The 13149-nt window shown below is 34.0% G+C and overlaps 1 protein-coding gene across 7 annotated transcripts in view; it reads right to left on the bottom strand.

The window, feature by feature from the left end:
* The window catches only part of VPS13C (vacuolar protein sorting 13 homolog C), a 157441-nt gene that overhangs the window by 117333 nt on the left and 26959 nt on the right, over window positions 1-13149 (bottom strand). For 3 of the 7 annotated variants that reach the window (XR_010380837.1, XM_031452951.2, XM_031452953.2), the window contains exons 7-13: window positions 12328-12393; window positions 11944-12053; window positions 7556-7615; window positions 5088-5147; window positions 3606-3686; window positions 2674-2731; window positions 213-340 (exon numbers count right to left, since the gene is read on the bottom strand). Coding sequence is in view for 6 of the 7 variants with exons in the window: in XM_031452951.2 (XP_031308811.2) it covers window positions 213-340; window positions 2674-2731; window positions 3606-3686; window positions 5088-5147; window positions 7556-7615; window positions 11944-12053; window positions 12328-12393 (563 nt within the window). In the remaining variant the exon portion in view is untranslated. Of the gene's footprint in view, window positions 1-212; window positions 396-2673; window positions 2732-3605; window positions 3687-5087; window positions 5148-7555; window positions 7616-11943; window positions 12054-12327; window positions 12394-13149 lie in introns of those variants that run through there. The other 4 variants (XM_064485545.1, XM_031452954.2, XM_031452952.2 and 1 more) reach the window with 2 other exon arrangements.

Below are 13149 nucleotides of genomic sequence, written 5' to 3'. Positions count from 1 at the left end.
ATGCAAATATCAGATAAAATGAAGGAAAACTATTTCTTAAACTTGATGTTTATTTTCTTTCAAAATCACTTATGTATCTATTTTTAGGAGTCGAATCTCAACACAACAAACCAAAAGAACCACCAGAGCCCTGGAGAAGGAATAATCACATGGGACAAAAGCTGTTGAGATTCAAGGCTAATCAAAGCTATGAACATCCAAATGAATCTTACCTGAGGTTTGGTCAGTTCAATGGCGATATTTTGTACTTCTATGTTCCAATCAAGTTTAGGTGTTTTGAGCTCTGTTTCTGCATAAGGATTCATGTAGAGTTTTGCAGAGGCTGATATTGGCTGGAAAACTTATACCACATGGGAAGACATAAGATACGTTTATATGCCCTTACATATGAACAACTGTAAATAATTACGAGAACACTGTTACTCTGAAGGTAAAGAAAAATGATCAAAAACACGTCAAAAAATGTTAACAAAAACACTACCCAAAACTATTTAAGCATCTATTTATCTGCATAATACTAACTGTCAAACTCAGTGGTAAAAGTGGAATCTCCAAGGAGGAAATTGGTGTTCTATGCTTCTAAGTATGAAATGTACAAAATACAGACAATCTAATCTTGATTATTCTCAGTCTGTGTAAAATTAATGCTTCTCTTCCTTGCTACAAGACATTACTGATTTTATTATTCATTAAAAATGCTAATGCAAGGTAGGAAACAAAATTTAATTTCTGTCTTATTTAATCACTGTCAGAATTTAGGAATAGAATCATGAATGAAATTCATATTACCCATTAAAAAAATTGCCTACTACTTTGCAATTTTCAATGATCATTACATGTATAATCTTAGACTCAACTGAAGACAATATTCTTGAAGTTGAAAAGTAGTATGAAAAAGTGTATTAGGGAAGATGACAGAGCAAAGTAATGTAATAAATTTTAATTGTGAATAGTATTAAAATTATATAAATTGTGATAGCTTACAGTATTTACAACTTGCATAAGATTGTATAAAAAGTTTTAACTCATTTAGAGGTTACTTATACTGAATATGCCTAAGAATAAAGTCATGTACTTTTCTGAACAAGTTCTTTCATGAATGAAACTAAATGCTCTAAAGCAGCAGCCTCTGAAAGCTTTGTCATATAGAGGTCTGTGGACATAAAGAGCAAGTGCCAACTCTCACATAATGGCCATTAGCTATGAAAGAATAAAAGGAAAACAGTGAACCAGAGTAGCATGGAAGAACATGGGCACGAAAGCTGTGAACAAACCTAAAGAGGTACATTAAAGCAAAAGGATCGCATCTTTAGAACGAAAATGAAATAGAAAAAATGAGATAAAGAAATAAACATGCAGGCAACTTTGTTAGAGATCTATTTTAAAATAAATAAAGGTGAGGCAGCCAAGAAATAGAAAGGCTCACTTTAAAGAGATCTCTGGAGAAATTCAGATCAAAACAGCAATGAGAAAGCCCCTCATACCTGTCAGAATGACTATCAACAAAAATCTACAAGTAAGAAATGCTGGGGAGGATGTGGAGAAAAGGTGACCTTTGGGCACTGCTGGTGGGAAACGTAAATTGGTACAGCCAGTATGGAAAACAGTATGGAGACTCCTCAAAAAAACAAAAATAGAACTACCATGTGATCCAGCAATTCCACTCCTGGGTACAAATTCTGAAAAAATGAAAACACTAATTCAAAAAGATACATGCACCCCAATGTTCGCAGAAGTGCTATTTGTAATAGCCAAGACTTGGAAGCAATCCAAGAGCCCATCAACAGACAACTGGATTAAGAAGGTGGGGTGTGTATATATAATGGAATATGACCCAGCCTGCAAAAGAATGGAAAACCGGCATTTGCAGCACCGTGGATGGACCTAGAAAACATCACACTAAGTGAAGTCAGACAGAGAAAGACAAGTATTATATGATATCACTTACATGTGAAATATAAAAAAATAATACAAATGAATGTATATATAAAACAAAAACAGACTCACAGATACAGAAAACAAACTTGCAGTTACCAAAGGGGAGAGGAGGGATAGAGGGACAAATGAGGGGTATGAGGTGAAGAGGCCCAAACTGCTATACATAAAATAGACAAGCAAGAAGGATTTATGTACAGCAGAGGGAATTATACCCAGTAACTTACAGTAAAGTATCACGGTATAATCTGTAAAAACACAGAATCGCTCTGCTGCACACCTGAAACTAACATAATACTGTAAATCAACTATACTTCTTAAAAAAAAAATGCTCAGAGTGGTCAATTTGTCTCAATACTGCAACATAACACGCTCATAGTGACCTGAATACCAAGATCTCAGAGATTTAGTTCTTAAGCAAAAAAAAAAAAAAAAAAAAATCTAATTTCTAAAACAAAGTAAATAACAAGGTAAGAAGAAAACATGGAGGTCAAGGGGCTTAGCTGTTGGGAGTGAACTACAGCCACACTGCCCTTCTCTCTCTTACTCTCCAGGGGTGTATGAGTTATAATCTATTTCTAAATCCTGTGTAATAACCCAATATGCTATATCATAAAACTAAGTTATAAAATTAATACTTTCTCCTTGCCAAAGTAACTTTATCTGAAAAAGTATATTATAATAAACTATTTAATTCCATGCTTCCTATAACATGAAATAAGATTTATCACTACTTACTGTATTGATGGGATGGGGGTATACTGCTACTCTTAAGAATTTCACTTTTCAGCTGATCCTAAATAAAAAATTTGAATTACATGAGAATGAGAAAGAAAATGCACACAAATTCAGCAACACAAACAAAAAAAATTTGGTTCTTAAATCATTATCTTTATTCCCATCTTCATAATTAGTAGTCTGTAAGAAACACACAGAGCATTATTTACAAATATGTCTTTAGAATAAATATAGTAGATAATTTTTATAAATTCTAAATACCTAGAAACAACACTATAATACTGTGTTCCCCTCTCACTCAAGGGGGGTGTGTGTGTGTGTGTGTGTGTGTGTACACATCCATGAATTAGGATCTCAAATACTTTCTGGACAACGGCAGATTATTTCTTACAGTATCTTTCTGAGAAATAAAAGAATCTTTGAATTAATTCAGTTCAAAAAATTCAACTGTTCTTCCTTTTTCCTCTAAGTAATAAACATGACTAAAACTGGCTTAGCACACTTAGTTTTTAATTAATTGTTCACTACTCAAGAATGCATCATCACAAATGCTTAGAACATTTAGTAAGAATACACTTTTTAGATCTGAAAGGTATCATCTTTCTTTACCACACTCTTCAAGTAATCATTCTCATATGAAACTCCACAATGAAGCTGAATGGCATCAAAATGAGAGTGTAAAAAACCAAGAACAGTTTTAATTTAACAGTATAGGTTCTCATCTCACTGTCTCGTGAAAGATTTCACAAAAATCTTCAAAAGCAAAAGTGCTTTTTTAAAGACAGCATGAATTCCAAAAACTATGCTGCCCATTTCTCATTTAGTTACATACAACTTAAACAAAAGACTGATATCTGTCCTCATTAAGGACCTCTTACGTAAAACAAATTTAGGGAATACAGTTAGCTCTTCCAGGTATAAACTGAAATTACCAAGATCTGTTCCCTTGATCCCTGGTAAGACATTCTGCAGTTAACATTCCAGTAGGCACTGAGACTATCAAGTCGTATAAGCTATAAAAGAAAAATGGAAAAGGTCAAACAACTAACACATTGAAATTATGAATTCATATTAAAAGCTGGTCATAAATTTCTGTTATTTTAACACACCAAATTGTGGTAATGTGTTATGGAAGCCTAGGAAACTCATATAGGTACATTTTAAGAAATATTTCAAGGGATGGTGGAGAATAAATTAAGAGTATGGGATTAACAGATACACACTAGTATATAAATAAAATAGATACACAACAAGGATTCACTGTATAGCACAGGGAACCATATTCAGTATCTTGTAATAACCTATAATGGAAAAGAATCTGGGAAAAATATACATCCAGTGGTTAACATCTGCTATATATAAAAATAGATTAAACGACAAATTTCTTCCATATAGCATAGGAAACTATATTCAGTATCTTGTAATAACCTTTGATGAGAAAGAATATGAAAACGAATATATGCATACATATGCATGACTGGGAGATTATGCTGTACACCAGAAACTGACACATTGTAACTGACTATATGTCAATTAAAAAAAATACATGTAACTGAATCACCTAATGTATACCTAAAACTAACACAACAGTGTAAATCAACTATACTTCACTAAAAAAATTAATAAAGTACATTATAAAAAATTTTTTTAAAAGATCATCATGTTCACGACCCCCAAAATTTTCCAGTTGCCATTTTGAGCTTTCACAGGAAAGAAAATAATACAAAAATGGAAGAAAATATATGTACATTATTCAAAGACTTTATTATTAATCTAGTATTTGCTAAATTGTGCTTCCAGGAACTCTATTCCCAAGGGGATGCATTCATTCGATAATCAAATATTTATTGAGAATTTAGTATTTGACAGACCCTGCAAACGTTTCGCTTAGTAAGAAAGACATGATTCCTCCAGTGGATACAAATGGCTGTTTTGATGGAGGGATGAAGGGAGAGAGTTCTATGATCAGCAACCTGGGGAAAGCTACAAACTAAATATCCCTCTGGAAGACTCACAATGTTTATTAGCATATTTAAAGTATTGTGAAGTCCTGTAGGTAAAAGCAAAATAAAACATACCTGTTTAGCTTTGTACTTTAGTCAGTAATCTTACGTGACTAGAGAATATTTTTTCCAACAAATCTAATAATATCCCAATTACCTAATGGTTCATGAATTACAATTTGGGAAATATTTATTTTATTCAGTTTCTTTATACTCTTGGTTAAGAATCTACACCTCAGAACAGGTAAATGATTACAGAAGGTCACACAGGGAGTAGCAAAGCCAAAACTAGATCCTCAACTGTTAACTCACATTCAATGGCATATTCTGCTCCATCAAGGTTTCGTCAAGAAAATACATTAACTGTTTGTTCCTAGGAAAATAACTAGATTAAAAAGTCTAGTTTAATACCTTGTATATAATTTTTTCTGCTTCATTTAATATGCACGGAGTCCAGTGTTCATTTGCAGTCTAAAAGAAAAAAAGACAGTAACTGTGAAATGAAGTCTACATACCACAAAATCGTGCTCTAATATTTGTAAACTGTAACAAAATAACTTAGGAATAAAAAGACATCTAGTTAACGTTGGCTAATGTTAGCTATCTGCTTCTTTACATATTTATATGGCAAAATCAAAGGAATAGTGAAAATAGAATTGAGGAGGTTCTAATTTACCTGAGTTCATTCATTTAGAAAATAATTACTGAGCTACTATGCGTCTGAACTGGGTATGAATAAAAACAGAGAGCTGGCCTATAAGCTACTGAAGAAGGCCCACATTGTTTAAAAAGAAAAAAATCAAATAAATGATTATTGCAAAGTAGGACGAGAGCCAAGAGAATATGAAAATCACAGCATGACCATGTTTCTAGAAAGTCAGTATGGTCAGCAATGCCAGGAGCTGCTGTGAGAGAAACCAAAACGTATTTAAGTGGCCAGGGCATCACTGATGAACTTGTTAAGAACAGTTTCAGGGGAGCCGCAGAGTAAGAGCAGAGGGGGCAGTGAGTCATGGGTGGGGGGGAATAAAGATAGCAAAGGTAGAGAATCCTCTCAAAAGCGGAGTTACAAAGAAGGAGAAGGCAGTAGTTAGATGGGACCTGGGTGGAGTAGGAGAAGGTTAAGGAGAGGCTTTTTAACTTTAATGGAAGGGAGAGACTTCAATGTGTTTAAACACTTGCAGGAAGGAGTAGGCGGAGGAAGAAGAGGAGTTGAAGATTTAGGAAAGAGAAGGAAATTGACAGAAATAAGGAAGGAAGGGCAAAAGGTAGGAAGGAGTGAGAGACAGAGGGAAAAAAGGCTCCTGAGGACATGGGAGAGGATGGGATCCAGCTCAGAGGTGAGCACACTGCCTCAGGTATTCAGGTTAGTTTCGAATGGGAAAGATGGAAGAAAGGAACGGTATACATACAGAAAGAGACGCTTGCCATGACGGTTGTTATAACAGTCAGTGTGGTAGTTGAAGCAGGAATTGAGCCAATGTGCCAAATGCTTTACACAAATGATCTGATTTAATCATCACAGAAACACTAAAATATACGTACTACTATATCAATGAATGAATGAAAGTTAGACAGGAGACCACGTGGTAACCAGGAGAGTAATACGTCACAGCTGCTTTGACAGAATGTAACAGAGAGCATAAAAGAAGGAACGGTAAATTCCAAGAGGGAAGTAAAAAAGGAGTAAGAAAGACAAGGTAGTATCTCAAGGAAATATTAAAACCTGAATAGAACCACCAGGCAGACTAAGAGAAGAGAATAATACAGACAAAGAAACAGCATGAAGAGTCTGAGCAAAGACCCAGAGGATAAACAACAGCACACATGCAGGGCCCCGTGCGCCACCCTCACCCACCAGCATGCCTGTCACTGTCGGTGGGAGGTCCGTGACTGTTCTGTATTTTCTGCTTGGTCTGCTAGAAACTCAGCATTCAATCCTGAGTTCACTTATGACTAATACTGGTAGTCTACTTCTTCTGGAACAATTATCTCTCTACCTTTCAGAACACAGATTTTGGTCTCTTTAAAAGTGTTACAGTACTGCTTCTTCAAATTCTCTTGGGAAACAAGCAGAGGCTAAAAAGCATATTAAACACTCGCCTCCTTGACCCCCTTTCCTTTGTTTCTCCAGTGTTTTTCTTTAATCTTTCTGCTATGATCTTCACGTGTATCTCTACTTCTCTGTGTGCATGTGTCATTCTCCATGTAACAGTGCCCTTTTTCGGCTTCTCTAGTAGTCTCCTTCTCCTCCATTTTCCCTTTGTCTTCTCTCCCTATCAAGGGTGTCTCCATATAACTAATCATGAGGTAGACACATACCCAGTATGATTTGCTGTCCTTAACTTTAAAACATGTATCCTATCACTCAGTTGTTCACAGTAGAAAAAATGTCCAATCTGGATGTGGATATATACACAGTCTATATTCTTAAAGAGAAAAACCAAACTGCATATAAAATACTTAATCAAAATAAATTCTCTTATGTACATCTCAACGTAATAAACACACATACACATACATATAAACAGATACACATGTACAAACTATTTGGAAGTTATACCAAGGACAAGAACATGACTCTGTAGAAATTTATCTTCCCCTACTTAACTACACATTGCAGATACAGCTTTTGATGCTTTCAAGTCATTTCCTCTTGATATTTTGATATTTGTTAAATTTAAAGACAAATCAAAATAATTAGAGAATATAATTAAAGTATCACTAAAAATTGTGAACTTCTAGAAAAGCTGTAGAAAGATTATACACAAAAATAAAATAGCTATTTGTAGCAATAATTGATTTTAGGAAATTCACCCTGTGACTTGAGAATAATATTTTACAGGTTCCACAGAAATGTTAAATAAGGCCAACATTACCAATAGACTAAGTTCTCCCAGAGTGACACCAAATGAAAGAGGCCGCTTTGGATCCGTGACCTATCAAAGAGAAAAGGTTGACATTAAATTATATTGATGGTGAGGGTGACTCCACTCTACACCCTACAATAGGCAACAGAGGACAGTAAGTTTACAAGTAAGTCACACAACCCAAATAGATTCATGGAGAAGAATGCGGGAAGACAGGGACATCACTGGGACTGTCCATACTTTGTAGGCATGAAACTAATATGACATTTTCCCAGTGGGATATTTTCTTAGTAGAAGTGAGAAGACTCACTAAACAGATTGCTGTCTAGATAGTTTAGAAGAGACAGTCTCTTAATATACACCATTAAAGATGTTCTTCAAAGATAAATAAAAGAGCTACAGATAATAACACTGCCACTAAATTATTTTTAAAACATACGATTTTCACACTTAGAAATGTGAACTGTCTCTTTAAGCATTTAATTTCCTTGACACTTAAAAAACATTTTGTTAGAAGATGCTCAAAATTCTTAACATTTAATTTCCTCAATGTCTTAACCCCAAATCTGCCAATGTTAAAATTCTGATTTATTTCTGATCTTCAATACCTAAGTTATACTTATCTATAAATAGTGCTTAAACTGTGCCACAGTGTGTACAATGTCACTGTTTTAGACACCTGAATAAACGTCCTAAAGTTGTACAGTAATTTTTGGTCATAACAGAAACTAGGGAAACCACAGAGAAGAGAAAAAACATGATGCTCTAAATCACCCACCAGGAACCAATTTCTTTTTTTTGTTTGTTTTTGAAGAGGGAGGTTAATTAGGTTTACTTTTTTTTTTTTTTTTTGTGAAGGTACCGGGGATTGAACCCAGGACCTCATGCATGCTAGGCATGCACTCTACCACTTGAGCTACACCCTCTCCCCTGAATCACCCCCCAGGGACTTGAGTTTAGTCACGTATACCCTCCTCAAATAGGAAAAATACACACTCTGGTCTAGCTGAAAAACACAAAGACCTTGGTGAGCTTTGTTTTAAATATCAGATAGATTAAGATTTGAGGCAAAATATCTTTTCCTTCGTTCCCGTATTCATCTTTTTATACCTATATATTACTAGCCCAAAATACACTGCAGCTGTTTCTGAATAAATTTTAATTAAACACAACTCCTCAGCTGCTAATGCACTACCCATAAATTACTGTTACCATATAATGAGTACCTTTATGATAAATTATTATACTTTCCCTATCCCCATTTCTGTATTTTTCACTATTCTTCTAGACACAATAATTAAGGTAACCGTATTAAAAGAGGCATGATACAAGGAAGATCCCTTTGCACTTTTTTCTTTCCCTTAGATTATTTTAGTGTATTTTGACACTGGTATCAAATGAAACATTATTGATGTTACTTATCCCACTCCTGTGCACCTTTGTATTTTTTATTAAAGAGAGAAAAATAATGTACCTTTCTAACTGTACTTGCTCAATAAGAAAAGCTTAGTTTAAGTTTAAACTGAGATTCTCATTCATCAACATGCCATTAGCTTTAAGAATAATTCTATTATACTGTATAGCACAGGGAAATATATACAAGATCTTGCGGTAGCTCACGGTGAAAAAGAATGCGACAATGAATATATGTATGTTCACGTATAACTGAAAAATTGTGCTCTACACTGGAAATTGACACAACATTGTAAACTGACTATAACTCAATAAAATAAAATTTAAATAAATAAATATGAATAATTCTTTCACTTCCATGACAGGTTGAGTAGATTTTACTTTCCTAAGATTGTTTTAAACAAGGCCATTTATGAGTTAGGGTTTTTTAGACATTTGTCAACAAAATTCAGTTTAATGACTACACAAAACTAAAAGATAAATCCATGGTGGGAGAAATGGTGTATCTTGAAAAACTACAAGTGAGTCTTACTGAATAGTAAGTTACAAAAGGAACTCATTAGGAAAAAAAATGAATTCTGTATATGTCAGTATGACTTGAATTCAATCCAAACCTAAAGCAAATTAAAAACAAAAAAGAGGGTAAATTTATTTTGCAAAAGATAAAAAGCATTTCCAATTTGTTAGGTAAATGAAAAAATTCAAGGCTTCTCATGTATGTCTCAAACTTTAAAACAAAGCAAAGCATATTAAGTTCAAAATATTTGTTACATTTTAACTAAAATTAATCAGCAAAATTGTTCTTAATTAACTAATGTCAAACTCTTAGTTATAAGTGAAGTGTGGTTTCTAAATATTGCTGCACACGTGTGTGAATATACATGTGTGTAGCTGTGGGTGTTGAATCCAACTTGGTAGAATGTACAGGGAATGAGACCAGGAGCCAGTGACCTGGATTTTAGTCCCCTCCCCACCAACCACTATTATAACTGATAACTTCATCACCTCTGGGAACTAATTTTTTTGTCAGTATAAAAATAATTAGTCTCTTAAAGTTATATTAGTCTAAGTCTTGGCATTAAACACAATTCAAAATAAATAATAAAGGATAATCCAAAAATCTCTTAAATTAGCTTTACAAAGAAACATGTGGTGGTTTTATAATATATTTACACACATTAATACCAGATGAAAAAAGTCTAACACAAGAAAGGAGATATCGTAGTGTATTTATCAGAAAAAAAATCAATCTTGGATTTAAAGTTGGGTATAGATAATCCATGTACAGGCAAATCAAGAATTAATGTCATACAGCCACAAGTAAATCAATGAAGTTATTAGAACACCTCCTCACACCATACACAAAAATGAACTCAAAATGGCTTAAAGACGTAAATATAAGACATGACACCATAAAATTCCCAGAGGAGAACATAGGCAAAACACTCTCTGACATAAATCGCAGCAATGTTTTCATAAGTCAGTCTCCCAAGGCAAAAGAAATAAAAGCAAAACCAAACAAATGGGGCCTAATCACACTTATAAGCCCAGCAAAGGAAACCATAAACAAAACAAAATGACTACCTACAGAATGGGAGAAAATATTTGCAAACAATGCAAACGACAAGGGCTTAATTTCCAAAATATACAAACAGCTTATACAGCTCAATAGCAAACAAATCCAAACAACCCAGTAAAAACAATGGGCAGAAGACATAAACAGACATTTCTCCAGAAGATATACAGATGGCCAATAGGCACTTAAAAAGATGTTCAACATAGCTAATTATCAGAAAAACTGCAAGTCAAAACTGCAATGAGGTATCACCTCACACTGGTCAGAATGGACATTATCACAAAGTCTACAAATAACAAATGTTGGAGAGGGTGTGGAGAAAAGGGATATCTCCTACACTGTCCGTAGGAATGTATATTGGTGCAGCCACTATGGCAAACAGTATGGTGGTTCCTTAAAAAACTAAAAAGAGTCATCATATGGTCCAGCAATCCCATTCTCATATATATGGAGAAAACTCTAATTTGAAAAGATACACGCACCTCAATACTCCTAGCACCTCTATTTACAAGAGCCAAGACATGGAAGTAACCTAAATGTCCACTGGCAGATGAATGGATAAAGAAGATGTGATGTATATACAATGGAATATTACTGAGCCATATAAAAAGGATGAAATAATGCCATTTGCAGCAACATGTATGGACCTAGAGATTACCATATAGTGAAGTAAGTCTGACAGAGAAAGACAAATATGATATGGTATCACTTACATGTGGAATCTAAAAAAGATGATACAAATGAACTTATTTACAAAACTTATTTACAAAACAGAAACAAACTCACAGGTATAGAACACAAATTTACAGTTACCAAAGGGAAAGGGTGGAGGAGGGATAAATCAGGAGTTTGGGATTAGCAGATATAAACTACTATATATAAAACAGATAAACAACATTCTACTGGATAGCACTGGGACTAATATTCAGTATCTGGTAATAACCTATACTGGAAAAGAATCTGAACAAGAATATATATGTACGTGTGTGTATAAACTGAATCACTTTGCTCTTACACCAGAAACTAACCTAATATTGTAACTCAACTATATTTCAACAAGAAAAAAGACAAGCTTCATGTGTAATTTCTAGTAGCCACAATAAAGAAAGCAAGAACAAGTGAAATTAACTTAATATATTTAACCTGATATATCTAAAACATTCTCATTTAATATGCAATCAAATGGATTAAGATGTACAAACTATTAGGTGTAAAATAAGCTACACGGATATACTGCACAACATGGAGAACAGTAAGCACTTTATAATCACTATAAATGGAGCACAACCTTTAAAAATTGTGAATCACTATATTGTACACCTGTAACTTACATAATATTGAATATCAAGTATACTTCAATGAAAAATACACTATTACTAACTTAAATCAAGTAAACTAAATTACTTACATCATCTTCATATTTAATGTGAATGTCTGTGATTTTTACTTGAACATTTTTAATTACTTGAGTTGCCAATTTTTCCAAAAATGTATCCTTTTTGGCTTCTTTCGGTTTGTCTATAAAGAACAGCAAAATACAAGCTCAAGAGTTGAAATTCTCACATCACTCATAAACAATGACGAAAGGACAGCCAAGGCACTACTGAACGGAAATTAAAACCTATACTAGTGTCCTTGTTTTACTTTACATTTTAGATTTTGATATTCAGTTCTAATTTAAAACTTATTTCTGAAGTTACATTGTAATCTAATACTCATTTTACCTTTGAAGACAGAAATCAAGCGGCAACGTGTACAAATAACACACAGCGTAAAAACTACTTTTACCTACCTTTTGAGCGATCAAGACCTTTAAAATGTTTCTTAAAATGTTTTTTGTGCTTTTTACGTTTACGTCCTTCTCAGTGGAAGCATTTTAGTGAGAAAAGGATAAAATTCAAGTTAGCAGACAAGAGGACAGTAAAGAAAACAAGAGACTTTTTCCTGACAGCAAATTCTGGTACAAGTCACCTTTATTCTAAACTGACCTGTTATTTCAATACAAGCAGAAATTCACAAACCTTCTTTAGTCTAGAATAACTTCCTTGAATCTAGAAAATAACTTAGCAGGTGTAATTATACAAAAATTGGATAAAATATCTATACACAATGCCCTTTATAATATTTATGGCTTTTCACAATACAAAGTTTAATTTTCATTTCAATGTTACCAAAATATTGGAAATGTAATAATGATGGGATATGAAACTTTCAGAAAAAGGTGTTGATAAATGTGTGGTAGGAACACAAATGAAATGAATGGGCCGCATGCTGACTGATGACTTCCTCTGGATGACAGACCTCACAAGCAGAACCCTTTCATGAATACATGAAGGTATAACGAATACAAAAAGGGCAGAAAATGTACATGGAACTGTACACTGAAATTAGCTTAATAATTCCTTCAAAACCTCATCCACTGTTATTTGGCACTGCCTCACTCACTCATTAACCCACACTTAATCTTATCCAACTTACAAAGCTTTACATTCAACTGCCTACTGCACCTCAGCTCCTGTCCATGCTCTTGGGGGCAGCCTCTGTATGGTCTCCCCTGCCTCCAGCCTCCACTCTTACCTCCGACCTAACGTCCTTCTATACTGCTACCAGACTC

Source organism: Camelus dromedarius, chromosome 5, assembly GCF_036321535.1.
Source record: "Camelus dromedarius isolate mCamDro1 chromosome 5, mCamDro1.pat, whole genome shotgun sequence".
Classification (NCBI taxonomy): domain Eukaryota; kingdom Metazoa; phylum Chordata; class Mammalia; order Artiodactyla; family Camelidae; genus Camelus; species Camelus dromedarius.
This window is presented reverse-complemented; position numbering and strand designations above follow the sequence as displayed.